The 25516-nt window shown below is 46.6% G+C and overlaps 1 protein-coding gene across 2 annotated transcripts; it reads left to right on the top strand.

The window, feature by feature from the left end:
* The first annotated feature begins 358 nt into the window (after window positions 1-358).
* On the top strand, window positions 359-23988 carry GNL2 (G protein nucleolar 2). 2 transcript variants are annotated; one of them, XM_044237829.1, is made up of 16 exons: window positions 359-543; window positions 2188-2272; window positions 3229-3323; window positions 4926-5065; window positions 7891-8075; window positions 11015-11081; window positions 11924-12082; window positions 12599-12712; window positions 15905-16033; window positions 16851-16955; window positions 17734-17892; window positions 18553-18666; window positions 21577-22034; window positions 22410-22489; window positions 23060-23145; window positions 23803-23988. In XM_044237829.1, the coding sequence occupies exons 1-16, from the start codon at window positions 480-482 to the stop codon at window positions 23953-23955; spliced, it is 2193 nt and encodes a 730-aa protein (XP_044093764.1). In that variant the 5' UTR covers window positions 359-479; the 3' UTR covers window positions 23956-23988. The 2 variants fall into 2 exon arrangements, with proteins under 2 accessions (XP_044093764.1, XP_044093765.1); XM_044237830.1 differs by lacking the exons at window positions 359-543; window positions 2188-2272; window positions 4926-5065 and having other exon boundaries at window positions 3249-3323.
* Window positions 23989-25516: the final 1528 nt, after the last annotated feature.

Genomic DNA, 25516 nt, shown 5'->3' with positions numbered 1-25516 from the left:
GGAGTTTTAAGAAGGGTGACGAGGTATGACTGATACTTGGCTGCTATATGGTCAGCCACTTTTGGAAGGGCTACAGGACCACCTCAGGAGATCATCGAACTTAAGCTTGTGCTACTGATCTGGGAAGTGGGGGCTGGACCCACTAGGAGCTCGGGGCAGCGCGTGCCGGGCACCGAGGCAGCCGCTGGGGAGGAGCAGCTTGACGGTTGCTAGGCAGCGAAAGGGGCGGGGGCTTCACGCAGGGTGACGGCTAGGCGACGGGGTCGGGGGCGGAGTCAGGAGAGCGGCGGCGCGCGCCGCGCGTTCGCAGGAAGTCGCTCAGGGGAAGCAAGGGGCGCGCGAGCGGAAGTGACGTCGCCCGCGCCCACGTGGTCAAGCGTGGTTCCTGAGGGTCGTTTACTGCAGGGCCTGGGAAGTTAGGAGCTCGTGTACTCGTCCAAGACCTGGCCTAGCGCTCCGGTTCCGGTCCCGTCGGCAAGATGGTGAAGCCCAAGTACAAAGGACGGAGCACCATCAACCCCTCCAAGGCCAGCACAAACCCTGGTACAGGCGGCGGGGCTCGCGGAGGGTGGAGCTTGGGGGAAGCTTGGTGAGGAGGAGGTCGAGGGGGAAGGAGGGACACCCGGGCGGCGTTGCTTGGAGTGGCCTCGAGCCGAGCGGCTACTGGGGACGAGAAAGGAGAAGGTGGTTTTTTCATTCGGAGGCACTGAGGAGTGCTGTCGTCTTGAACGCTTCTCAGGGTCAGGTGCCAGGCATCCTGTCTAACGTCGGGAAAAGTGAACACTTAGGCCTGGCATCCTTGGGGCGTCTCCCGTTGTGAGGTGCGGAGACTGGGAAGCTCTGCGTTGGAAGGGACAGTGATCTTGACCTCCTCTCCTGTTCCTCTTCCCCTCCCCCAGCGTATTTCAGTCTTGTATGATTACAGTTTTCCAGCTCAGGGAATTGTTAGCAGTAAATTAGGTAAAATCAGATTACAAGTAGGTCGACCCAGCTGGCGTTTTACACTTGACCACACTTGCCTGCCACTCTTGCTTGGACCATTTAAATGAGAAAGGGATCCTACGTTCGGCTCTTGGGAGTCATCCCACCTGGTAAAGGGCACAGAAAACCCTACAGATAGATAACTAATGAACATTTCAATAAAGATGTTTTTAGAGATGTTTATGAGTTTTGCTGAGTTTCCACCTGCAGGATGAACAAGATAGTCTTTGGGGGAGTCCTTTCTATTGGGTTTAGTTACCAGAACTTTGTTTTAAAATATGGTTTAAAGTTTTTGAGGACTTGAACAAATCCCATGGAATGTTTTCTCTGGATTGCTGATAAATTATTCAGTTGGTGTAGACTGGAATCTTAGACTGTTAGACCCAAAGGGGCCCTGATAAGTTACAATATAGGTGAAGAGGTGGGGCCAAAATTGGGAAGTGGCTCATCACAGTTGGCACACTTGGTGAGCAGTAGAAGCACCAGTGCTGGGATTTAAGCCTGTTTTCTACTGTATCACTTCAGGGGTAGACAGGTGACTTGAAGATAGCCCCAAAAGGAAAAGCTGGGCTAGTATCAGCATGCCTATTTGTCCTTCTCTTTCTCTCCAAAGATGTAAGGCAAAAGTCCCTACTTAGCTGTTGATTAAACTAAAACATAAGGAAATTAAGAAACTGGTACATAAGGAACACTTAAGTATCAAAATCGTGGTCTCGGTGGTGCCCTGCATGTAGCCGGCTCAGCTGAGACCCACAGTTAGAGCATAGATGGCGATCGAATGTTTTTGTTCAAATTCTCGCTCTGCCATTAAGTAGCTGTGTGATCGTGGGCCGGGTGCCTGGCGCCTGTGCCTCAGTTTCTTAGCCTGCAGAATGAGGATAATGTATCTCTCTCTATAGGATTATTCCATGGCTTACGTGAGGTGATGGCTGTAAATGTGGGTCCCACAGTGCCACAGTTAATACTCAAAATGATTAACTCTTACCAAACACAGTCATACTGAGGATCAAAGATTAGGTCAGCTTTGTCAGACCAGGTGGCGTCCAGTGATAAGAATTCTGTTGGAATGATATAGGGAGAGAGTAGACATTTTGCAGCAAAGTGGCAGCGTGCCTACTTTGAATGAATTAGTTGGTGTGTTTGAGGCAGCGACCATACTTAAACTTGGTGATCAAATAGTTTGCGGTCTACTTCTGTCTTTCCTAGATCGAGTGCAGGGAGCAGGAGGCCAAAACATGAGGGACCGGGCCACAATCCGGCGCCTGAATATGTACCGGCAAAAGGAGCGCAGGTGAGTATTCCACAGTGCCATCCTGTCCTTTCCTTCGTGCCCTGGATTCCTAGCTCAGACCTAATCCCCACCCCCTCTTCCCTCAGATAGGAATAGCATATTTTCAAATATTGTCTTATGGGGGTGCTGTTAAGATAAATGGCGAATTTTCAGTTCAAGACGTGGGTAGCGGGTGGTGAAATAGTGATTGTGTCACAACACTGTACGACCAAAGGAGGTTTCATTCCTCAACGGTCTCAGCTTCCACGGATAGCGCATTAAATCTCAAGTTAAATATCCTTCAAGTAGAAATCTGGTTTTCTTTAAAAAAGCATATAGGACTGTAGTTAGTGAGAGCAGCCAGAAAACTTGTTTTTTTAATGCGAAACTTTAGATCACAACATTGTGGCACTTGGAAACTCATCACAACTGTAAGTTCTGCTGAGGCAGCCTCTACCATGAGGACTTGCTGAGCCTGGCATTTTGCTAGCTGGTCTTAATTTGTTTGGTAATTAGATTCTTCATCCGTTCTGAAAGATGTGTCTAAAACACAAACGTCAATGAACTTAATCTGCCTTAGTCACCTACTCTTCTGTTTGTTTTAGAATTTTGAGTTCCAGCATAAATCACCCTCTACTTAAAATTCATTTAAACCAGTCTTCAAATAATTACCCAAAAAACTCAAGTATGTGGTTTTTTTTTTTAAGACAAATAAACAATAAACAGATTTTTAAACATCAGCATTATTTGTTATTCATCCAGCAGAAATGATTTCGTGCTCTGTTGCAAGAGGTTAAATGACTTTTGAACAATCTGTTTCAAATGTAGAAGTACTTTTTGTTTACTGAAATCTGTGTTTCATGATCATTTAAAACCAAAAAAAGAAAAAAGTTCCTTTTGATGGAAAGGGTGTTCTGGAAACTTTGCTCTTGCCTTTCTTCTGTCATCAACCAGAATCTGTTACTTCCTCAATTTAGGAACAGTCGTGGCAAAGTGATTAAGCCTCTGCAGTACCAGTCCACGGTGGCTTCTGGCACAGTGGCGAGAGTGGAACCAAATATTAAGTGGTTTGGTGAGTATCGGCCTCTGTCACTTGTGCTCTATTGAACATGTGCTGTATGGAAAAAGGTAGGCTTAAAAGGTGTCTAAAGGGCAGAAGTTTGGGGGTGAGTCGAACTGTCAAGGATTATATGAGAAGGGGCTGAGAAGTGCCCATGGTGGGAAGAGTGCTGAGAAAAGTAGTAGTAGTGCTGGATCCCATAAACAGGTTCTTTTTGTAGAGCGCTCATCATTGTTCATTGTAAGTGAACCCTCTAAAACAGATGAGCCCATCCTTTACATGTTAGTGACCAGCCTTCCCAGACCAGAGAACTCTCATCTCTGCCTTTCTGGTGGCCTGGAGAGCGTGGTCGTTTGAGAGTGGCCTTGCAGACAGGTTGGTAGCTTTAACTCGAAGTGTAAGTGCATTCGCTGGCCATTCCTTTGAAATGTTTCTTAATGGGGATTTGGACTGACAGTGGAAGGATCTCTTTTTGGTCTTTCCCAAGAAAAACAGAATGGGATCAGGGCTTCTTTCTGGGAAACCCCACCCACACCTCAGTCTGGGCTTTCCCTTGGTCCTTGTACAGTCAGATGGTCAGGGACCAGTCAGATGGTCAGACTCCATCATTGGCCCAGTGCTTGACCTCCATGGTTGGTGGCAGATGGCAGCTGCCTTTCAGTGTGTCTTACATCTGTTGACAGGATACCCTCTAGGAAGCTGCCACTCAGGAAAGTGTCAAAGAAAACTTTTTAGAGAGATGTTTAGCATGGTGGCTGTATATGGTGACTAGGTCTAGGTTCAGGCTGTCTGAATGTGAATCCTAGTTCTGCCATTTCTGTGACTGGGGGCAAGTTACTATATCTCTCTGTTCACTGGTTTCCTATCTGTAAAATGAGGATAAAAACAGTCTGTATCTTGGAACACTGCTGTGGGGATTACGTGGGCGAGCCGGTGTGTGGTACTCAGGGCCGTGCACAGCGGGCCGTGAGCCCTGTGTCATCGGTGCACGCATCTTAGCCCTCACCACCTTGGGTTCTGCGTTTGTGCTCCAGCATGCTGTTCCGTTGCCTATGTGTTTCGGGCCCCCTCACTTACAAATTGTTCTCCAGCTAGTGTTACGTACCTTTATTTGGTTTCCTTTGCATGGATTTATTGGCTAATTTAATAGTCCTTTCAAATCCTTATAACTGTAAATAGCAGCAGTGCGACCTGGGTTCTGGGCTTCAGGATTCTCTCTGTAGACTGATAGATCAGCTCTGGTTGGCTCCGGATTTCTTTGCCAGATGTAGCAGGAAGTGTCGGACATTTGTCAAATCTCTGTTCCATTCAGTGACGTTGATTTTTCGGTTTCATCCAGTCAGGAAATTGGGCTTGGAAAACTCTTGAAACCCTTTGTGTGTCCGGGTTGGTGGATTAGTTCATAGTCTATGAGTGCAGGAGAGGCAGTTTTTTTGTTTTTATTTTTTTCCCCCCTCTTTTAAGTTTGAAAACGGATACATGGGATGTGCGTAGCAGGTGTTTGGGTGAAGCCAGGGTCATTCGGAGTTTTGCTTTTCCCTATGCCATTGGGAAGAAGGATACAGAAGCAAAAAGGAGTTCTTCATTAAAAGGCAACATTCTTCTGTAAAACAGGAAACACACGTGTGATTAAACAGTCATCATTACAAAAATTTCAAGAGGAAATGGGCACAGTTCTGAAGGACCCATACAAAGTTGTCATGAAGCAAAGCAAGTTGCCCATGTCTCTTCTCCATGATCGGATCCAGCCTCATGTAAGTTGGAGGATATCCCTGGCAATGGAATTTCTTAGGCACAGTTGATGCCAGTCCCTTTGTACCATCTTTGTCTTTCGTTCTTCCATAGAGAAGAGTGGCTTTGATGCAGTCCTGATAAGCTTTCCCTCTGTCGGGGTCTCGCCTTAGTAGGAACCGCATCGTGTCAGGAAGGTGTGGTACCTTGTGGATCAGGGCCTTGGGAGTCAGGCCTGACTTAGTCTTTGCTCTCCCCTGACCTAGAGCCTTCATCGGTTTCTCCATGAGCCTTCACTTCCGTGGCTGTAGAGTCAAGAAAACCCGCCTCCTTGGGTGATCCGATGCAGATGAGGCATTTGGCATATAATGTGCACATAGCACACCGCCCGATAGCTAAATAGGCTGTGGCTTTTATTAATACTAGTTGTATGGTTGTTTTTGGTTAGGCAAACTAGTTTAAGTGGTGACTCCAGCAGACTTCAGGGACATGTAGGGTGGGGATTGAGTTGTAGGAGGGAGGCCTTTGGTGCTGTGTACTTTCAGCTTCTGTGAGACCCTTGGAAGTCTTTCCAGCGAAGGAAAGGGTGCTGGTCAGATTGGTTCTTAATGATCGCTGGAGTTGAAGGACAGTAAGGACTGAATCCAGCTTGAAGTGGAATGAGTTTCACACAGAACCAAAGAAATGGCCTAATGTTTGCACGTTTCTACTCGTATTGAATAATAGTTCCCAGAAATGTAGCCAGTGTATAAGCCTCGGTTCCAATGTAAGGAGGGGAAGGAAACATTGACATGCATACATGGATTAAACAGTTCAAAGAAAATTGTTTACTCGCAGAACAAAATAAAAACCAAGGCCTGGTTATTGCCTCAGGTTTTGTCAATTATGCTTTGTTTTATGACAGACGAGAAGAATGGCGCCTATTAGTGGAATGACTGTTTTCTTTCAGGGAAACACATGAGTGTAATTCATGAACCACAGACAAGTTGCTCATTTCCCTTGTTCTCTTTTGTCTGTTCTCCCTAAAGCCATCTTTTAACAAACTATTGAATCCTGTTTATGAGAAGAACTGAGAGGTTTTTTATTATGGATTTATTGCTTTGTTGCCCATCCCAGTTGTTCAGTGCTTCTAAAATTCAGACGTCAGCCGCTGGTCCGGAGTCCGTGGGGCCCACAGCTGCAGCGCTCAGCTGGGGTTTTGGTGCAGCTAGGTGCTCAGGGTAAGGGAGGAGCTTTGTGCTTTGGCCTTGAAAAACCTTCCCTATTTATTTTAGTGCGGTATCTACTACTGGTTATAAAACTTAATTCTCAGATGGCCGCACATGGCAGTCTAATCAGATACGCTTTAACTTTTAGCCCCGTGCACATTACAGTCACTGATTCTGTAGCAATACAGCAAAACTACTGTAACTGATTTGATTTGCGTCCTTTATTGCCCTACTGCCTCTAACTGCGTGGCGCTTGTCAATGTACAACTTTCCACGCACATATCTTTGTGTCTGCTGTGCTCTGTGTGCTCTGTAGGTGACTTGTGAGATTTCCAAGGATAACTGTGATCACAGTTTTCACGGCGATGTTAATATCTAGTTCCAGTGTGAAACCCAGCCTTCTGTTTGGGGATGTTCCCTTGTGGGAGGGTAGCGGGTAAAACTGAACTAAGAGATGGGTCAGAGAATCTGAAAAGGTGACTGTAGCGGGATGCCTGGGTGGCTCAGTGGTTAAGCGTCTGCCTTCGGCTCAGGTCATGATCCCAAGTTCCTGGGATCGAGTTCCACATTGGGCTCCCAGCTCAGCAGAGAGCCTGCCTCTCCCTCTTCCTGCTTCTCTCCCTGCTGTGCTCACTCGCTCTTTCTCTCTCTCTGACAAATAAATAAATAAGATCTTTTTTAAAAATTAAAAAAAAAAAAAGTGACCATAGCTTAAGGGTCTGGGAATTGGAGGGGGTAGGATCAAGGTCAGAAGCCACAGGGGAGGCTTCGTCATCCACATTTAGTAACTGGTGCTTACAGAGGAGCTTTGTACTGAGGGGCAGAGGCCTTTTTTTTTTTTTTTTTTTTTTTGAGGATATTCTCTGCCGGCTGTTAACATTCTGTTACGTGATAGATCCTAACTCAAACTTTGACTTTTATCCTGCTTCAAAAATTCCTATGCCCGTAACTCCTTTACAGGCACAGCAAGTTCTAGTTAGTATCAGGTTCCTTTTATCACATCTGAACTATTATTTTGGATTCTTGCTAGATGTTTTTCATCTGAAGACTTTCCATGTGCATTTAATAAAAACGTTACCTAAATTAGGGAAAATGTTATCTGAAACTAAAATGCATCTTACAAAACAAGCAATTCCTTTTAGCCATGAAAGAAATTAACTTCCAAGAAAAAGTTGGCATTTACAGTTGGTTTAAAAAAACACACAAATTTGAGTATGATTGTCCTTGACAAAATCTGTGAATTTGGCGAATTTTATGCACTTGTCTGAAAGCTCAAAAAAAAAGTCAGAAAAGATAAGTTAATGTTCATCATTGTAGCCTTAATTACATTTGACTGCAGTTTATGATAAATGAAATAAAGCAGAGTTTTTGGCAAGTCTTACACAACTGTTCATACTTGCTTTGACTATTTATATTACTTTGTATTTCTCCAAGGAGTCTTCCAGAACTTCAGAATGGAGGAACAAGTGCTTTTGCGATTTCAGGCTGATTTGAAACTAGGCTACATCCATGTTGTAGTTTTTGGTATGGGTTGAGCTTTGGAAAAATAAAAGAAGAAAACCTTTCCCGGGTTGGTTTTTAACTTTTGCTTTTGCTCAGTGCCTTCCTTAGCTTTATGAATAATTCTCTTTTCTCTTTAGAACTCAAAGGTGCACATTCTTGATACTGAAAGCTTTGAAACTACATTTGGCCCGAAGTCACAGAGGAAGCGACCAAACTTACTTGCTAGTGATATGCAGTCTCTTCTAGAAAATGCAACAATGTCCACTGAGAGCTATGATCAGGGCAAGGATCGTGACTTGGTCACTGAAGACACTGGTGTCAGGTACAGTTTGAACGTTCATACCGCTCTCATTTTCTCTTCTGCAACAGAACATTGTCTTTACCTTTATTGTACCTACATAAATACCAAGTTAAAGCTCAGTGCTTTAACTCCTTTTTTTTTTTCTTTCTTTAAGATTTTATTTATTTGACAGAGCATACAAAGCAGTGGGACTGGCAGAGGGAGAAGAGGAAGCCGGCCTCCCTGCTGAGCAGGGAGCCCAACACAGGGGTTGATCCCAGGACCCTGGCATCATGATCTAAGCCAAAGGCAGACACTTGACTGAGCCACCCAGGTGCCCTGGTTCTTTAATTCCTAGAAGGAGAGTGTTCTTCCCTTTGACTAGAAAAGTTTGTGAAGCTGGGGCCAGACAGAAAATAATTTGAGGTGGCTGGTTTTTTCTAGGTCTCTTTTTTCATTTCCAAAATAAAAATAAACTTTTTTTCTTCATTATAACAGCAGTGAAGTCTAGGATAGACAATTTAGAATATAGGGTTTAATTAGAAATGCAGCACAGAGAAGTTAAGAGCTCATAATCTCAGCAACCGTATTATTAACTTGTTAAAATTGTGAATGTCAGGGCTTCCTTAAACAGAGACTCTAGACCATGGGGATTCACGAATGGCCTTTGAGTTTCCTTTGACCCTTTGAAGAGAACATGGAAAATGTATGTACATGCATAAAGGTGCCAGTGTTTTGTCGGTCTTATATTTGTTTTGGGGAGAGGGAGGAAAAGGATCAATAGCTTTGTCATATTCTCATAGGGGTACATACCCAAAAGAAGGTCAAGAATCAGTCACTGTTACATATATTATTCTAGATCTTTTTTACATTCTATGTTCATTTATAAATATCTTAAGACTGTATTTTAAGATTTTTTAAAAATTTATTTATTTGACAGAGATCACAAGTAAGCAAAGGCAGGCAGAGAGAGAGGAAGAAGCAGGCTTCCCGCAGAGCAGAGAGCCTGATGCAGGGCTCGATTCCAGGACCCTGGGATTATGACCTGAGCCTAAGGCAAAGGCCCTGAGGCATCCAGGGGCCCCTTAAGACTGTAGTTTAACTTGCCCTTTATATTTTTAAAATATTTTTATTTTAGTTTTTTAAAAATTTTGTTTTTTTTGAGAGAGAAAGGGCGAGAATGTGAGAGAGAGATGGAGATCATGAGCCCGGGGGGGGCAGGTAGAGGGAGAAGCAGACTCCCCACAGAGCAGGGAGTCCACTGCAGGACTCAGTCCCAGGACCCTCGGATGGTGACCTGAGCTGAAGGTAGACGCTTAATGACTGAGCCGCCCAGGCGCCCTTACTTTTTATTTTAGATAAATATTTAGAAAAAAAAATTTTTTAAATTATTAACAAAAGATTTCCATGTCAGTACTTAATCGACAGTCCCACTGTAGAACATCTCTTTTCTTCCTGTGCTCATTTGTTTTGTTTCTGAAAATCCACACATGAGTGACATCCTGTGGTATTTATCTTTCTCTGAATGACTGATCTCACGTGGCGTTATACTCTAGCTCCAGCCATGCTGTTGCAAATGGTGCGATTTCATTCCTTCTGGTGGCTCTGTGGTGTTCCGTCGTATGTGTATATCGCAACTTCTTTATCCATTCATCCGTTGATGGCTGCTTGGGCACCCACCTGGCAATTGGCTACTGTAAATAATGCTGCTGTAAACATAGAGTTGTCCATATCTTTCCAAAATTGGTGCTTTTGTGTTCTTTGGGTGAGACCCAGGAGTGTAATTACTGGATCACGTGGTATTCCTATTTTTAACTTTTTTATTATTATTTTTATTAGCATATAATTTATTATTTGTACCAGGGGCTCAGGTCTATGATTCGTCAGTCTTAGACATTTCACAGCATTCCTCTTTTTAACTTTTTGAGGACCCTCTGTCCTGGTTTGCATTCCCACCAGCGGTCCATGAGGGTCCTTCTTTCTCCACGTCCTCGCCAACACCTGCTGTTTCTTGGGTCGCTGTTTTTTTTTTAAAGATTTTATTTATTTATTTGACAGAGATCACAAGTAGGCAGAGAGGCAGGCAGAGAGAGAGAGGGGGAAGCAGGCTCCCCACTGAGCAGAGAGCCCGATGTGGGGCTCAATCCCAGGGCCCTGGGATCATGACCTGAGCCGAAGGCAGAGGCTTTAGCCCACTGAGCCACCTAGGTGCCCCTTGAGTCCCTGTTTTTTTTTTTTGTTTGTTTTTAAGATTTTATTTATTTATTTGAGAGAGAGAGACAGTGAGAGAGAGCATGAGCGAGGAGAAGGTCAGAGAGCGAAGCAGACTCCCCATGGAGCTGGGAACCTGATGTGGGACTCGATCCCGGGACTCCAGGATCACGACCCGAGCCGAAGGCAGTCGTCCAACCAACTGAGCCACCCTTAAGTTAAGTCTTTCACTGTGGTGAACTGCATAAAGACTATACCAGTTCAGTCCCTTGGAAGCCTGCACTGCAGTGGCACTGGGCACATCCATCTGGGTATGCAGCCGTCACAGCTCCTTGTCTGCTTCCAGAACTGTTCCATGTCGTCCTGAACCGAGAGTCTTCACCCCATAGACAGTAACTTCCTAGTGCTTGGCAGCCACCCTTCTACGGTCTGTCTCTTAGCAGTTTGACTGCTCTGCTGAGAGGTACTCGGTCCTACATGCAGTCCCGCAGTCTCTGTTCTTTCATGACCAGAATGTTGCTGGGGCCATCCAGGTTGTGGCCTGTATCAGTACTGTGTTCTTCTTCATTGCCAAGTAACAGTCTGTTGTGTATACCGCACATTTTTAACCCATCCCTCCACTGATGGGCATTTGGCTTTTTCAGTGAAATTTGCTTTTGCCCCATCTCCAAGTAGTTTTGATGCCCTTTTCTTGCGGGGCATCGTCATGTCCTCCCTAAACATCCTTTTTGTAGGGTTCACTTGCTCACCTGTAGTGTTTTCTTATTTAGAAGTGAAGCCCAAGAAGAGATCTATAAGAAGGGACAGTCCAAAAGAATATGGGGTGAGCTTTACAAGGTAAGACTTTCAGTTCCTTCTTGTTGCGAGCTTCCTTTGGCTTTCATTATCTTATATGAGAAAACTGATCTTGATATATGGAAGCTCTCACAAATAAAGCATAAACTCTGCTGTTCATTCCATCCATATTCCCCTCCAAAACCAGGACAGATGTGGCTAAGCACATGCTACCATTGTTCTGGATAACTGTGCTTTGCTTATTTTTTTAATGATAATAAAAGCTATGTTCCATAGACTTTGGATTTATCATACATGGTTAGAGCTGCGTGGGGGGGTTTTAAGTTACTTAGCCTTGTCATTTATAGATGAGAACACCCGTCTAGAAAGGTTGAGTACCTTACCCAGCTCACCCCACTGGTTCGTGGAGGAGCCTTCGTGCGTCCCGAGTCCTGGTTTAGCTGGCTAAGTTTGATATCCGAGTACTCGAGATAATTCTTGGTCACTAAAAGCTTTCCAGCACAATCTCATAATCCAACAGTAACCTAACAGGAAAGTATACCCTGAAGGTAAACTAAATGTTCTAGATTTTTGTAGAATACACAAAACCTGTGACAGTAGAAACTTTTAGAAGTTTAAGAAGTAAGTGACTTCATTCAATAATGAACAGTAGTTGTGAAGTAGTATGGGTTACATCTAAGTTAGTTTTCCTCTTTGAAATTCGACAAGTTTCTCCTACTCACAGGATGGAAAAAGTTCCAATTACTGGGCACTGAGATTGGCCACAACCTACCCCTGTTTTGAAGTTCTCACTGTTTTATTTTTCCCAGGTTCCTTTAAATGTCCTTCATCTCCCACTTCTCATCTGTACTAAAACAAATCCTTTTCACTTCTTTGAATTGCAGGTGATAGATTCTTCAGATGTTGTAGTTCAAGTTCTTGACGCTAGAGATCCGATGGGTACCCGTTCCCCTCACATTGAGACTTACTTGAAGAAGGAAAAACCCTGGAAACACCTAATTTTTGTTCTTAATAAATGTGACCTTGTTCCAACCTGGGCAACAGTAAGTACGGCTGCTTATCCGGAACAGACTTGCAGACGGAGGCCAAGCTCTCTGTCAATAAGGATGTTTCACTTCAAATGAGATCTGAGACCTTAAAGTACTGGACTTTTTGACCTAGTAGTCGTGGAAGCTTTCTCACTGGAAGCAAAACGAAAATGTGCTTCACCGACCGCGGGCGGAGTTCATGTTTTACCCACTGATGGTTGGCGAAGGGACGGCTGCAGGACCCACAGGATGGGCGATACGGCCCCTTTGGGAGGAGAAGCTGCTGCAGCTGCTGACCTGTTCCTCATTCTGTTACATTAGTTGCGTTCAGTCTCAATGAAGGCGTTTTTGTAATTGTTCCATGTTTGTGAGACAAAAGAAAAAGCATTACTTGCCATTCTTTTAAAAAAATATATTTTAAAGAATTATAGCTAAGGTTTTCCTTAGCTCTGTATGTAAAAAACAGCGTGTAATTTAACTCTGAGTGTTCTTGGCTTATGAATAAACAAGTGTCTTGTCTTCGCCTTTTAGAAACGTTGGGTGGCTGTCCTCTCCCAGGATTACCCGACCCTTGCCTTCCACGCAAGTCTTACCAACCCCTTTGGCAAAGGAGCCTTTATTCAGCTTCTCCGGCAGTTTGGAAAGGTACTGGACCTGACCTGCCTCTCCTGGAGTGTGTAGCTGTGGGTCTGTGGGAGACTTTCTCTTGCCAGTTGTGTTAGGCGACACACCTCAGTTCCACCATCTTGGTAATAATAAGTATGTGTCTGAGAGATGTAAAAACTCCTAGAGCCTTGGGGTTATAAGGGATTGTGGAAAGTGTCTTCCAGCTCAGCCGTAGTCCCTGACTTTTACAAACATTGCTTCCCTTCCAGATGGTCTGTCCTCTGCTTGAGAATAGCCCCTCCCCCACACCCCTGTGTTCCCCATCCTGCTTTGCAAGGCCTGCGGTGCCTCCTTTGCCCTCAGGCCTGTGCAGTTTCTGAGCGCCCCCCTCCAGGCCCCCTGCTGATCCTTGGTCTGATGTCTGGGAAGCCCTGCGACCAGGTCACCCTCGCAGATGTTCTCGGAGCTTCACATTCTGTACCTGCAGCTAGGTGTTGGCGTGTCTCATTCATTCTAACTGGCTTCAGACAAAGGACGCACATCCCCTGCCCCACCCTTCCCCAGTTCCTGGAAGCAGACACTTCAGCTCGTGGCTGTTAGTTATCTCCCTTATTTTCTTCCATATTTTTAGTACCTGCTTTTGATTCTGTTTCTGATCTCCCCTATCCTGCGCCCTCCCACTCCCCAGCACCTGCCATTTTGGACACTTGCTAAGTCTGTGCTGTGGAAAATGTGTATTAAGTTTCTTACAGCTGTCCTCTCCCCACATGTACTCCCCTCCCTCTGTTCTTGCTCTGTTGTTATAGGTCATCTGGCTAGATGATCATTTCCTTCAGTGTGTACATTATTTTCACCTAGAACATCAGTCACAGCTCACCCACATGGTGCTGTGATTGTAAGTCCTTTCTAATAGAACCTTCTGTCCTCTCTGGTGTTAATTAGCTCCTTGTCCTTTGTCACTAACGTGTCACCACATTCGCTGGCAGAGTGGGAGCTCTGAGAGTGTTGGGGACCCTACCTTCCAGTCAGGACTGCTGCCCCTCGGGCTGGCTGCAGAGTTGTCCTCCTGGGATATCCTTCACCGTCATCCTGAGCATTCCTGTGGCTCTCTCCTGGGTTGGATACCTTGTTCATTGGGCTCAAGGGATCCAACAGGGGATCTTCTTTCTTGGTTTTTCTTCTAACCTGGTTTACTTTTTCCTTTTAATGGAACATATTTTCTAAAAGCTTTTTAAGAAGCTGAGCTTAGAAGGGTACCTTTTTTGAGACCTTGTGTTTTGAAAATACCTTTATTCTGTCTTCACACTGTTCTCTCTGGAATGCCGAGAGCGCCACTGCGTTATCTTCTGGTGGCTTCTAGCGTGGCCTAGAGAAATCCGAGTCTGTTCTGACGCCCAGTCTGTTGTGGCTGGGATCTCCTAAAAAAACTCCATTTTTAAAGTTTCATAGTGATGTGGTTTTAGGTTAGTCACTGTCAGTGAGTTAGGCACTGGATGGAACTTTGTCTGATGTTGTCCTGTATTATTTCTTAGAAATCGCCCACCCTCTACCCCATCACCTGTTCTTATTCAGGAGATTGGTTTTATCTCCTGGTTTAATTTTTGAATTTTCTTTGCTTTACTTTGGTGCCTTTGTGATGTTTTATCATGGGAAGTTTCTCTGACTTGATTATTTAGCTCTTCTTTAGTAACATTTATTTTGCCTCTCACTTTCAAGCATTGGCCTGCCTCTATTCTTGTGTCACAGATGAACTTTCATCTGTTTCTGAGAAGGGTAATGATATTGTATTTTGAAATTTTCCTTTCTTCCCGCTTGACACTATTTCCTTCCAGTTTTTATGTGTTTTTTCTGTCTTTTGTACTAGTCACAGTTTAAATTTCTGGTTGTTTTTTACTTTTTGTTCGTATATAAAGGTGAGCCACTAAAAACCCAATGGAAGTTTTATTTGTTTGGGGGTGGGGGGGTGACTATTGAATAATAGACTTCACTGTAGGGTAACTAGGCAGAAACCCAGTATTTTGTTGGAGGGCACCCTCGGTGTCAGTGTCTGTAGGTCTTTACTCCTGGATCTGAGAGTTTCTCCGTAAAGGAGTGTTCTAGTCTCGAGCTCAGGGATGTATAAGCTTGACTGCCGGGGTTTCGGGAACTCAGCGGGAGGAAGGACGTCGATATTTAGATTTTCAGGTGATCACACTGGGAATGCTTGCCTTTAGCTGCTGTTATCCCTAAACATAGGTTCCCATTTAGGTTCCCATCTAAAAATGAAAGATATTTTCAGAGATGCATGCAGGGTTTCCAAAAAAATCCATATCTGGAAAGGCAGTGGTGCAGAGAAGCTGGGTGCCTGTGCTGGGGGAGGGAGAGGTAGAGTGGTGTCCCTGCTCCGCAGACTTCTCACTGGTCTTGATTTCAGAGCCCCTGAGCAGTAGCTGTCTTGCCAGTTCCTGAGGGCATTTGTGATTCTTTGGCAATATTTTTGCTGGGTTTTTAGTTTTCCTACCTTAGCTTTCATCTTTGTAGTGGGCCAAGTCAGATACTACTTTCTAGCCGCTAGTATTTTGCTAACAGTGTCTGTTTGTTTTTATTGTCTCATTTCCAGTTCATTCTTTGGTTTTATATGCCTGGCTCCATGGGTTCCCGTGTATTCATTCTCACTGCTGTCCTCGGAGTGGAGTCTGCGGAGGGAGTGAGGCCAGGGTGGACGTTCAGTCCGCCATCTTTAATCGGAAGCCCTCAGCCGGTTGCAGGCTTGTTGAGCTCTGGTCTCCTTGAGACTCTCATCGAATGGTCTAACTTCTGCGGTTGCTCTTTTTTTCTTCTGTCATTTGTTTTTGGCAATGAAAATGCAAAATGTATTGTGCAGAGAAAAGGAGGGATGGGTCTTGGGATTGCCAGTTGGTGTTATCTGTGGATGGTGTTAAACTGATGACTAACAAGTTCTTTCTCCCTTTGATTTTCGACCTACATACTTTTAACCTTAAAATATTGAAGAACAATAGCACATTGACAATTGAGGAAATGAGTCACATCTGATTGATTCATAAGTGTGTGTATGTGCAGCCCACTCAGGGGACATAGTTGGTGTGTGTCTAGGCTTTAGATCAAGTTCTAGTGACACTTTTGCCCTGTGTTCTTTTTTATGAGCAAAGTTTTATGAGCAAAGTAATACAACCCATTTTTCCCAGGGGGTGTTCATGACCATGTGTATGTGGGATGTATTCTCTTTAACAGCTACACACTGACAAGAAGCAGATCAGTGTCGGGTTCATTGGCTATCCAAATGTTGGCAAGAGCTCTGTGATAAACACATTGCGCTCCAAGAAAGTTTGCAATGTGGCCCCCATTGCAGGTGAAACAAAGGTATGTCTGGCTCAAGAGGGCCTTATTTATGTCTCCATATTTTATTTTTATAGAGGGTGGTTGTTTAGGTCATGGAGATATATATCTACTTCTCTTGAATGAAAGCCACCATTGAGAGTTTAGTCTCTATGTGATGGTTTGGAGTCTACCAGAGTTGTTTCTACCCATTTGGGTAAGACTGAGAGTACTTTGTATGGCACTGTGTGCCTTTGCCATTCATTTTAAGTCTGTTTTATTTATTTTTTATTTTTTAAAGATTTTATTAATTTGACAGAGATCACAAATAGAGAGGCAGGCAGAGAGAGGGGGAAGCAGGCTCCCCGTGGAGCAGAGAGCCTGATGCAGGGCTCAATCCCAGGATCCTGAGATCATGATTGAGCTGAAGGCAGAGGCTTTAACCCACTGAGCCACCCAGGTGCTCCTTTAAGTCTGTTTTAAATTGTTACTCCAGCCTTTCTTTGGCAAACAAAACTAAGCCAAGAATATTGGTGCCTGGGTTATGAAAGAAAACTCAGTGTTACAGTAGATTCTGGCAGTTGGGGACAGACCCTAAAGCACAGAGTGTTTGGGGAGCAGCATGAGTTCGGCTGAAAGCAAGAGGAGTCAGACAGTATTAATCTTCGAAGAGTACTTGGAAAAATTAGGGAAAGGTTGACTCAGTATTGATCGGCCTTACTTTTAGATCTTTGCGGGTGGCAAGGGTAATTGATACTTTGTGGAAGTGCCTCATGAGTGGCCCAAGTAGAGGAGAGCCTTTGTAGCTTTGTGAGATCAGACTGAGGGTTTGATCCAGGGGTCTCTGGCTTTCTGCCTTCAGGTCTGGCAGTACATCACCTTGATGCGTCGGATATTCCTTATCGACTGTCCAGGTGTGGTTTACCCCTCCGAAGACTCGGAGACAGACATTGTGCTGAAAGGAGTGGTGAGTACTTTTGGTCCCGACAGGCTCTTTGTTTGCTCTTTGTGGGGAGCTGTCTGGGGCGGCGGGGGGACCTTGGATACCTTTGCGTTTCACTCATGGGGGAGGCTGTTCGGGGTCCGCCCGTCTGAACAGACTTCAGGAACACGACACTCAGCAGAGCGGCCTCTCCATTCCGCTGTAGCCTGCTTGGGGAGTCTGGAGCCGCGGGCAGATCTGCTCAATGTCATCCCACAAAAGAGTTTGTAGTTTCCACGCGGGATCCAGAGGGAAGCAGGGCCTGTTTATGTTTAGTGATCATTCATCTTCGAGGGTTTATGGGCTGAGTCATTTTGGAACTCAAGTGTTTCCTCACTTGTTTCTGAATATGACCAAAACCTTTAAACGGCTTCACTTAACCTTAGCCAGGGCTGCTGGCCATACATCCTGAGCACATTCCTCCCCTCTCTCCTTAAACTATCGAATTCTCTCTGTGTCCTGGCATTGGCAGGCTTTTCGCCGTTTCTGCAAGTGAGTAGCATGAGACGGTCCAACTTGAAACTGCTTGCAGAACCACACAGTGTGTGGTGAGCAGGGATCAGCGCCGAATCCTAGGCTCTGTGGTGGTGGCCGGCGTGCAGGGACCTTCCAGCCGACCGCGGCTGGCCACCTCGGAGACGGGCCCTGCCAGGCTCCGCTTGCACAACGGTGTTGAAATCTATTTTCAGATATTGTTACAAATGTGAATTTCACTGCTTCCATATAAAGTCTATAAGGCTGGAATTTTCCTGTTAATATCTAGGTTCAAGTTGAAAAAATAAAGACTCCCGAAGATCACATCAGTGCTGTACTTGAACGAGCGAAGCCAGAATACATCAGCAAGACCTACAAGATTGATTCTTGGGAGAATGCTGAGGACTTTCTTGAGAAGCTGGCGTTCCGGACTGGGAAGTTACTGAAGGTGAGCAAGGGTCTGTGCAAATGCAAACCAGGACACGTGGCAGGGTGGGGAGGTCAGGGCAGGGTGGGGGGGGCAGGGGGTGGTGTGGTGGGTAATGGGCTTTCTTTTGTTTTGTGGTTTTGTTTTGTTTTGTTTTTTGGGTTTTTTTTGTTTTAAAGATTTTATTTTTAAATGGGCCTTCTTTTATTTTTTTGTTTTGTTTGTTTCGTTTTGTTTTAGAGATTTTATTTTTAAGTAATCTACACCCAGCGTGGAACTTAAGCTCACAAGCCTGAGACCAGGAGTCTCATGCTCCACCGACTGAGCCAGCCAGGCTCTGCTGGACGTTTTTGGTTGTGAACAGTACGGAACTTGGCAAGCAGATGGTGATGAATAACTGGGGCGGCTGCATCTCACGCTAGGAGATGGATTTGTTCTTGAATTTTTTTTTTTTTTTAAGATTATTTATTTATTTGACAGACAGAGATCACAAGTAGGCAGAGAGGCAGGCAAAGAGAGTGCGGGAAGCAGGCTCCCTGGTGAGCTGAGAGCCTGATGTGGGGCTCGATCCCAGGACCCTGGGATCATGACCGGAGCCGAAGACAGAGGCTTTAACCCACTGAGCCACCCAGGCGCCCCTTGTTCTTGAATTTAACCGTCAGTCTTCCTGTGTCATTTCAGGGTGGAGAGCCGGACTTGCAGACTGTGGGCAAGATGGTTCTTAATGACTGGCAGAGGGGCCGGATTCCTTTCTTTGTCAAGCCACCTAATGCAGAGCCCCCGGCGGCCTCCCAGGTGAGAGACCAGGGTGGGCCAGCCTTCTGGAAAGTGTGGTTACCGACCTAGGCGTAGTGCCTTTGATTGCCTTCCTTTATGAAGCACCTGTTTTCTTTGGGGCGTTTCCCTCTATAGTCTCCCATCCCATAGAGCTGTCATTATGACCTTCTTGGGGTGGGGGTGGCATTTGGAAACTAGAAAGTAGATTTGTGATAGAAGACCAAGTCTGAATACCAGTTTTTAGGGCCTAGAACAAAGAGGGCTCTGCCTGTAAGTGCTCTTCCGATCCTGTGTATTTCCTTATTCATAAGGAGCAGAGGCATTTCCAGGATTGGCTTTACATTTATCTGTTGGGCCCAGCCATGTGCCTGGCACAGGGAATGTAGGAATAAATAACATAGCCCTTGCCCTCAGGAAGCTCGTGATCGGATGGGAAAGGAGAGTGGTACAGTTTGTAGCCAGGGAAAGAAGCCTTAGATTTCGGGCTTCTGGGCTGGATTGAGAAGCTTCCCTTCTGTTGCGTTTCCTTGCCCCTGGCAGTGGACTGCTGCAAGGCTCTAGCTGTGGCCCTTTGCTTTTCTATTTCTAGGCTCTTTTTCAGAGCTCTGCTAAGCCTTTGGAAGAGGTGGCTTTAGTTTCGTTTCCGTGCTGGTGCTTTCGGTTTCGTGTCATCCTGGTTCCCTCTTACCTGAACTCTGTTCCTAGAGTCTCAATTATCAGCTAGAAACTTGCGGTTGAATGTATTTTCCAGCATTTCAGAATCGACGTACCTGAAATATATGTTAACTTTTCTCCCCCTCCCCGCTGAACCTCCCAAACAACCAAAAAAGCCAAAACCTAGTCCTCTCCCATCTTCTTGGTTTGTTAAGTCGTTGGCTGGTTGAGTCGTTCCGGTAGCACCAGCGTGCAGAGGATGTCCTCTGTGCTCCGTACTCCGCTGGGCGCTGGCCATGTTACAGCAGAAGCAGACGTGTCCCCGCCTCATGCCCTTCCGTATCTCTGAGCACTCTGATACCCATACCAGCTCTGTAGCTCTCTGCCTCCAGTTGAATATCCAGTAATTCAGTTCAGTTCTGACACTTGCTCCAAGAGTTAGCACAGACCTACAGGTTTAGGGTTTAGTCCCACAAAACGGCCCCCCCTTCAGAGGCCAGCTGCAGGTGGGGTTCTCAGGCTGCCCACGCTTCTGCCCAGCCAGCTACAAATTCAGAGCTTCTCAGGTTTGATGATTTGCTAAAATGACTCCTGGAACTCAGGAAATGGTTTATGATGGCCACCTTGTTATAGAGGATATAGCTCAGGAATAGCCGAATGGAAGAGATGCCTAGGGCCAGGTGTCGGGTTGTGGGTGGCATAGAGTTCCTGTGCCCTTTCTGGGCCTAGTGCACTCCTGGCACATCAGTACATTCGACCCAGAAGCTCCCCAGACCTTACCCTTCAGGGCTTCCCACGGACGTTCCATTATATTGGCCATCGGTGATCGAACTCCTGTCTCTCGCCCTCTCATCAGGTGCTTGGGCCTTTTGGTGACCAGCCCCCATTCTGAAGAGAAGCCCCCCCCGCGAGCATGTCATCAGCATAAACTCCTGGGTGGTGGAAAGGGGCTTGTTAGGAAGAATGAGAGGCACCCTTTTTTTACTCAGGGGATACTAAGGGGTTTCGAGCTCTTAGGCCAAAATCAAACATACATTCTGATACTATAAACAGACAGACAGTAAACATAAATAGAAAAATGTCAGGAAGCACTGCTTACTGTGAGGAAGACAAAACCAGGGTCGGGGCGTGGGAGACAGAGGAGTGTTCTTGTACGTGGGGTGGGCGAGGGTGGCCTCTGAGGAAGTGGCATTTTGGCAGAGACCTTAATGGTGTGAGGCAGGAGCCGAGCAGCTGTCTTGTTGGGAAAAGGGACTGGCCGAAGGCGGGGCCTGCCTGCTGAGATCCACGTGCGGAGAGGAAGTCATGGGGCTGGACCGCAGCGGCCTGAGGCACAAGGGACTCGTGGTGGGGAGGGTGTCGTGGTAGGAAGGAGGTGTGGCAAGGTCTCTTGTCACCCTGTGTGCACATCATAGGATTATCTTGAGCGCTTCCTCCATGTCTGGTCATGGAGTTTTAGATCATTATTTCCCCCAGTCTGTGATTTTCTTCTTTTTTTTCTGTTGGTAGTGGCTGGAACTCTTTCAGAATCTAAAAGCTAAAAACTTAGCTTCGGGAACAGGTATAAAAATGTACCTACAAATTTTGTATACAATTTCCTGAATGTTCTGGATTCCTGACTTACTGAGCACTTGGTGTGCAACCACTCTTGCCTTCGGAAAATCCCTGAAGGTTCATGAATCTCCGTTGCAAGGATAAAATGATACCATCAATGCGAGGCACCAGGATAAAGCCTGCCACACACTTCTCCTTTGCTGTTACCTCAGAGAGGCGGCTTGTTTCCCTGTCCCCCAACTCGCCTCCTCATGGCCTCTCGTCACCAGCTTCCCTTCTCTTGGTCAGCACACCTTTCCTCCGGGGGCTTCCCCTGTACCCCACCGCTTAGCAGTCTGCTTTCTGTCCGGGGCACTTGTGTGTGCTTGCCTTGGGCGTGCCTGTCTCCACAGCCCCAGTCCTTCCCCTCCTCGGGGAGGGTGGAGGGAGGCAGACACTCTGCGGGACATGGCAGATGGTCTGAGTGGTTCGATACTCACAGTGGGCTCATCCTTTGGAACCGCAGCTGAAGGCCTCGGTGCTGAGTTGTGGCTTCTGGGTGTAATGGAGCTTGGCCTGTGGTAGATGAACGACGGGATTCCAGTGGGCGGGTTTTCAGTTCTTTCCCTTAGTGCCGAGAAGAGGACTGCCTCCTTCAGGAGCAGGCTGTCAGTTCGGAAATGGTTTTATTTGCTGATCCCATTTCTCTCCCTTGCCTGTCCCTCTTTTTGGCCTGAATAGCTCCCGTCCTCCTCATCTTTGGAAGTTGCCACAGAAACAAGCCAGAAGGACGCTGAAGAGGAAGTCACCGCAACTGTAGGGGAAGCCTCAGAGCCTGTCACTGAGAAGGAAAACGAGAACAGTCGCTGTGACACAGACTCAGAAATGCAGCAGATTCTGGCACGGGTTCGGCAGAATTTCGGCAAAATCAATGTCGTGCCTCAGTTTTCCGGGGATGACCTGGTCCCTTTGGAGATGTCCGATATCGATGAAGAGCTTGAGAGCTTTTCCGGAGAGGAGGAGGAGGAGGAGGAGGAACAGGAGCAACCGGAAGAAGAGGAAGAGGAGTCTGGCCCGGAGTCCCAGGGAGAACATGTGGGAAACGACACCAAGGCCGTTATTAGAGCGCTGGATGAAAAGATTGCTAAATATCAGAAGTTTTTAAACAAAGCCAAAGCTAAGAAGTTTTCCGCAGTCAGGTAGTATCCTCGTCTTCTCACAAATTGTAGTTTGCTCATTCCTTTCTGAGATGCTTGCCACGAGGACTGGAGCAGTATTTTTATGGGAGGTAGAAAGGAGTTAGTGCCGTTTTTTTAAGAAGTGGTTTGTCCATTTATGAGAGGGAGCTCCCTGAATTATGAGTGGCTTAGGTCCGCCTCTGCCCAAGGCCCAGGGAGCTGCTGGAACTGTGGGGCTTCGCCTCCTGCCAGTGGGCTGTGGGGCTGTGGTGGCAACCGCGGGAAGGAGGGTGGCTTTCTACAGTCTTCGGGGTGGTCCCTGCCCCCGAGTTGGCAGGTGATTTGTCAGCTGAGGGGAGTGATGGGCAGCTGTGTTACTTGGCTTTTCTGTTGCAGAATATCCAAGGGACTAAGTGAAAAGGTTTTTGCAAAATCTGAAGAACAAAGAGCAGCTGAAGAGGTCGCAGAAGCCACAGGTAAAGTTAAATTCATCAAACCGCTTGGGTGCCGTGTGCACCCTTAGAACTGTGGGACGTGTGACTTTCATCTCGACACTTGGGGGATTGTGCTGTTTCCCGCACAGTGCTTGTCATTATGGGCAGGTGACCCTGTTCTGTATACTGTTTGTTGTATAACTTGGGTTATTCGCTTTTCATTCTGCACATATCTTGGGATTAATTCAGGAGGCTTCCTGTAAAAAGAGACCATTAGTAACCTTACAGTCTAGGGGTGAGACAGCCAGATTTTTTTTGTGGGAGGCGGGATGGGTCAGGTATCTGTTCTTTACTCCATTGGACTCACAGCTTCTACGTGAAAATGTGTTTCTGTGGCATAAATGCAAACCCTTGTATGGCCTGCAAGGGTCCCCCTGGCTTGGCGCCCTCCTGGCCTCATCCTGCTTTTCCCCTGCACCGTGCCCGCCACACTCCATGCACACTAGCCTTCTTCCTCCAGCACAATCAGGCTCATTCTCATGTTAGCATTCACGGAGTTTTGAATAGAAAATCCCTGATTCTTTTCTGTATGTTCGTGTGTTATGTTTCCAGCACCTACCAAAAAGGGAAAGAAAAGGAAGGCACAGAGGGAAGAGGACCGTTCAAATAAGACTCGCAGAATGCTTACATCTAAGGAAGTAAGTGGTTTTGGTCTTAAATGTCACCCAGGAAGTAAAGAGGAACAATCCATTTCCTAAGAGATATGCATTCCAGAACTGCTGATCTGGAGTTGAATTTTCAGAACCCCAGTCCTAAGTGACCTAGTTGCGATTATTTCAATAAGATTAAGAGTTTGCCTAGTGGATGAAGGTCCTTGAGTTCTCGATCACTGTCCTCAGACAGGTGGGCTCCCCTCTAGAAGGGTCCGCTGGTTTTCTGTGGTGAGCAGAGCTGTTTCAGCAGACAGATTCCTGCCCCCGGCTCTGTTACTGGGCTTACCAGAGCTGGGGTGGCCCCCCCATGGAATGAAGAGCTTGTTACTAGAAGTATTCACCCTTAGAGGACCACTTGTCAGAGGTGCGGTAGAAAAGATTCCAGCATGGAGGACGGTTGGACCAAACGCCCGTCTAGAACATGGCACGGTCACGAGTTACTGTGCAGGAGCACACTTGGGTCTGTGAGGGGAGCCCTTCCCTGTTGCTAGCACTGCTTCTAGTACTTGGGGGAGCAGCATAGGAAGGGAGCACAGAGAAACAGAGGGGCTCTTCTGGGACTTTTCTATGATGGACTGGGTTTGTTGTGGTTTTTTTTTTTTTGGTCATTTTGGGTTTTTTCTTTCTTGCCATTGTTTATAGCGGAGGCGGGCGGCACGGCAGCAGCAGTCCAAGAAAGTTGGTGTACGCTACTATGAAACACACAACGTGAAAAATAGGAACAGGAACAAAAAGAAGATCAATGACTCAGAAGGACAGAAACACAAACACAAAAAATTCAAACATAAGCAGTAACATTTTAAAAGTTTATTAAATTATACAAAAATATGCGATTAGAAACTGTGTTCTTCTCTTCATGCCCAGTTGGCATTTCTAAGGCCCTGATGTATTCTGAGGTTTGACAGTTGAAACCCTTCACCAGTGCTGTTAAAAGATTAAGTCCCTGCAACCCCAAGGCTTTAGGTGGTGTGGTCCAGGGGTACTTCTGACCCCTCCACAAGCCCTCTTAGTTCCTCCAGAGCGTTAACTTGGCATGCAGGTCTCTGACAGAAACAGGAATGAGGTCTACAGCATGGAAAAGGTGGTATTTCTGTCATACCGGCAATTAGTTTGAAACAGAAGTGTGAAAACAAAATCTCAAGGATGTAGTGTACATGGCCCAGGCTTTAAAATAGGAGGGGAAAATGCCACTCGAGCTGCCCCTGAGTCGTGGTGAGGACATAGGTGCTTCACTGCCAAGGACTCTCGTGTCTAGCCCATCTCAGCGAGCGGAGCTCTTGCCCACGAAAATGGCAGCCCACAGGTGATTGTAGTGGCTCCTTAGAATGCCCGAGGACATGTGGACAGGGGTAAAAGCTGGCTTCTGATCTTAGAGGAGAGGGGCAGGCTTGACTTGGAACACAGCTCTTCTTGTCAGACTGCCCTTCCAGGGAGCCTTGGAGCCTTAAGAGGGACGATGTTGGGTCAGAAGTCTGCAATGGAGGGTCCCTCCTGGCCCCTGAGGGCAGTACTGAGCCACTGGAGGCAGCACAGCCCAGTGGACACACTGGTGCCCTCCTAAGTGTGTTCCTTGTGCAATCTGCATCTGCAGGAAGGAGGGCAGTCACTCCTTTTGCTGTGCTAGCCCACTCCGGGCTGCCCTGAACGATATCTGTGTTGCTCACATACTGTACTGCCTATGGAACCAGGAGCAGCCCTGGGCCTCTGAACTCCGGGTTGAACTTGGGAGGAGTAGTAAAATGCAGTCTCCAGGCCGCAGCCTCCTCATGAGTAATTAGACCTGCTGTGAGGTTTGGGTGCCTCTCCAGTTCACTAAGCACAGCTAGCTAGAGGGCTGTAGGGTCGCGGTGTGATTCCCTGCCGAGTAAGATGAACAAAGCAACTCAGGGCTGCTGAGGTGCAGGCAGCTCACGGACATCGTGGCTTGTGTTTCTTTCCCACAGACGTTACTTGCTCAGAAGCCGTGGCTTTGACTCTGCCATTGCTGCCTCACCTGGGCAGCCTGAGACTAGGGAAGAGGCTGTGGTGGGTATGGTGGGCAGGCGTAAAATGACCTAGTAAACGCACAGCTCCTGCAGCAGTCACTACAACTGCACTGGGGTGGGGATGGTGAAAGACCTCAAGGGAAAGACTGAGGCCACAGCAGCCCAAGGTCAGGTACAAGATGCATCACAGACCAGAGATGGGACAGGGAGGCGGCCCATTTGGCTAGGGGTAGTTGGTAGGAGGGAGCAGTGGTGGGAAGGCAGTTGTTTCACCTGCAAGGGAGGGCAAAAGGCTTAACTTTCTGGGTTGGCAAATCCCAAGGCTGGCCACGTACAGAGACCGTTGGCTGCACTGCTTTCTACAGCCCAGC

The sequence above is a fragment of the Neovison vison genome, chromosome 2, assembly GCF_020171115.1.
Source record: "Neovison vison isolate M4711 chromosome 2, ASM_NN_V1, whole genome shotgun sequence".
NCBI lineage: Eukaryota > Metazoa > Chordata > Mammalia > Carnivora > Mustelidae > Neogale > Neogale vison.
The sequence above is the reverse complement of the archived record's forward strand: the minus strand, read 5'-3'. Positions and strand labels throughout refer to the sequence as shown.

What these genes read in the sequence shown, in the direction of transcription:
- GNL2 (XM_044237829.1), top strand. Translation starts at nt 480, where the DNA reads ATGGTGAAGCCCAAGTACAAAGGACGGAGCACCATCAACCCCTCCAAG. An exon ending in ACATTGTGCTGAAAGGAGTG is followed by an intron (nt 16,956 to 17,733) that starts GTGAGTACTTTT and finishes GTTAATATCTAG; the next exon opens with GTTCAAGTTGAAAAAATAAA. An exon ending in AAGAAGTTTTCCGCAGTCAG is followed by an intron (nt 22,035 to 22,409) that starts GTAGTATCCTCG and finishes TTTCTGTTGCAG; the next exon opens with AATATCCAAGGGACTAAGTG.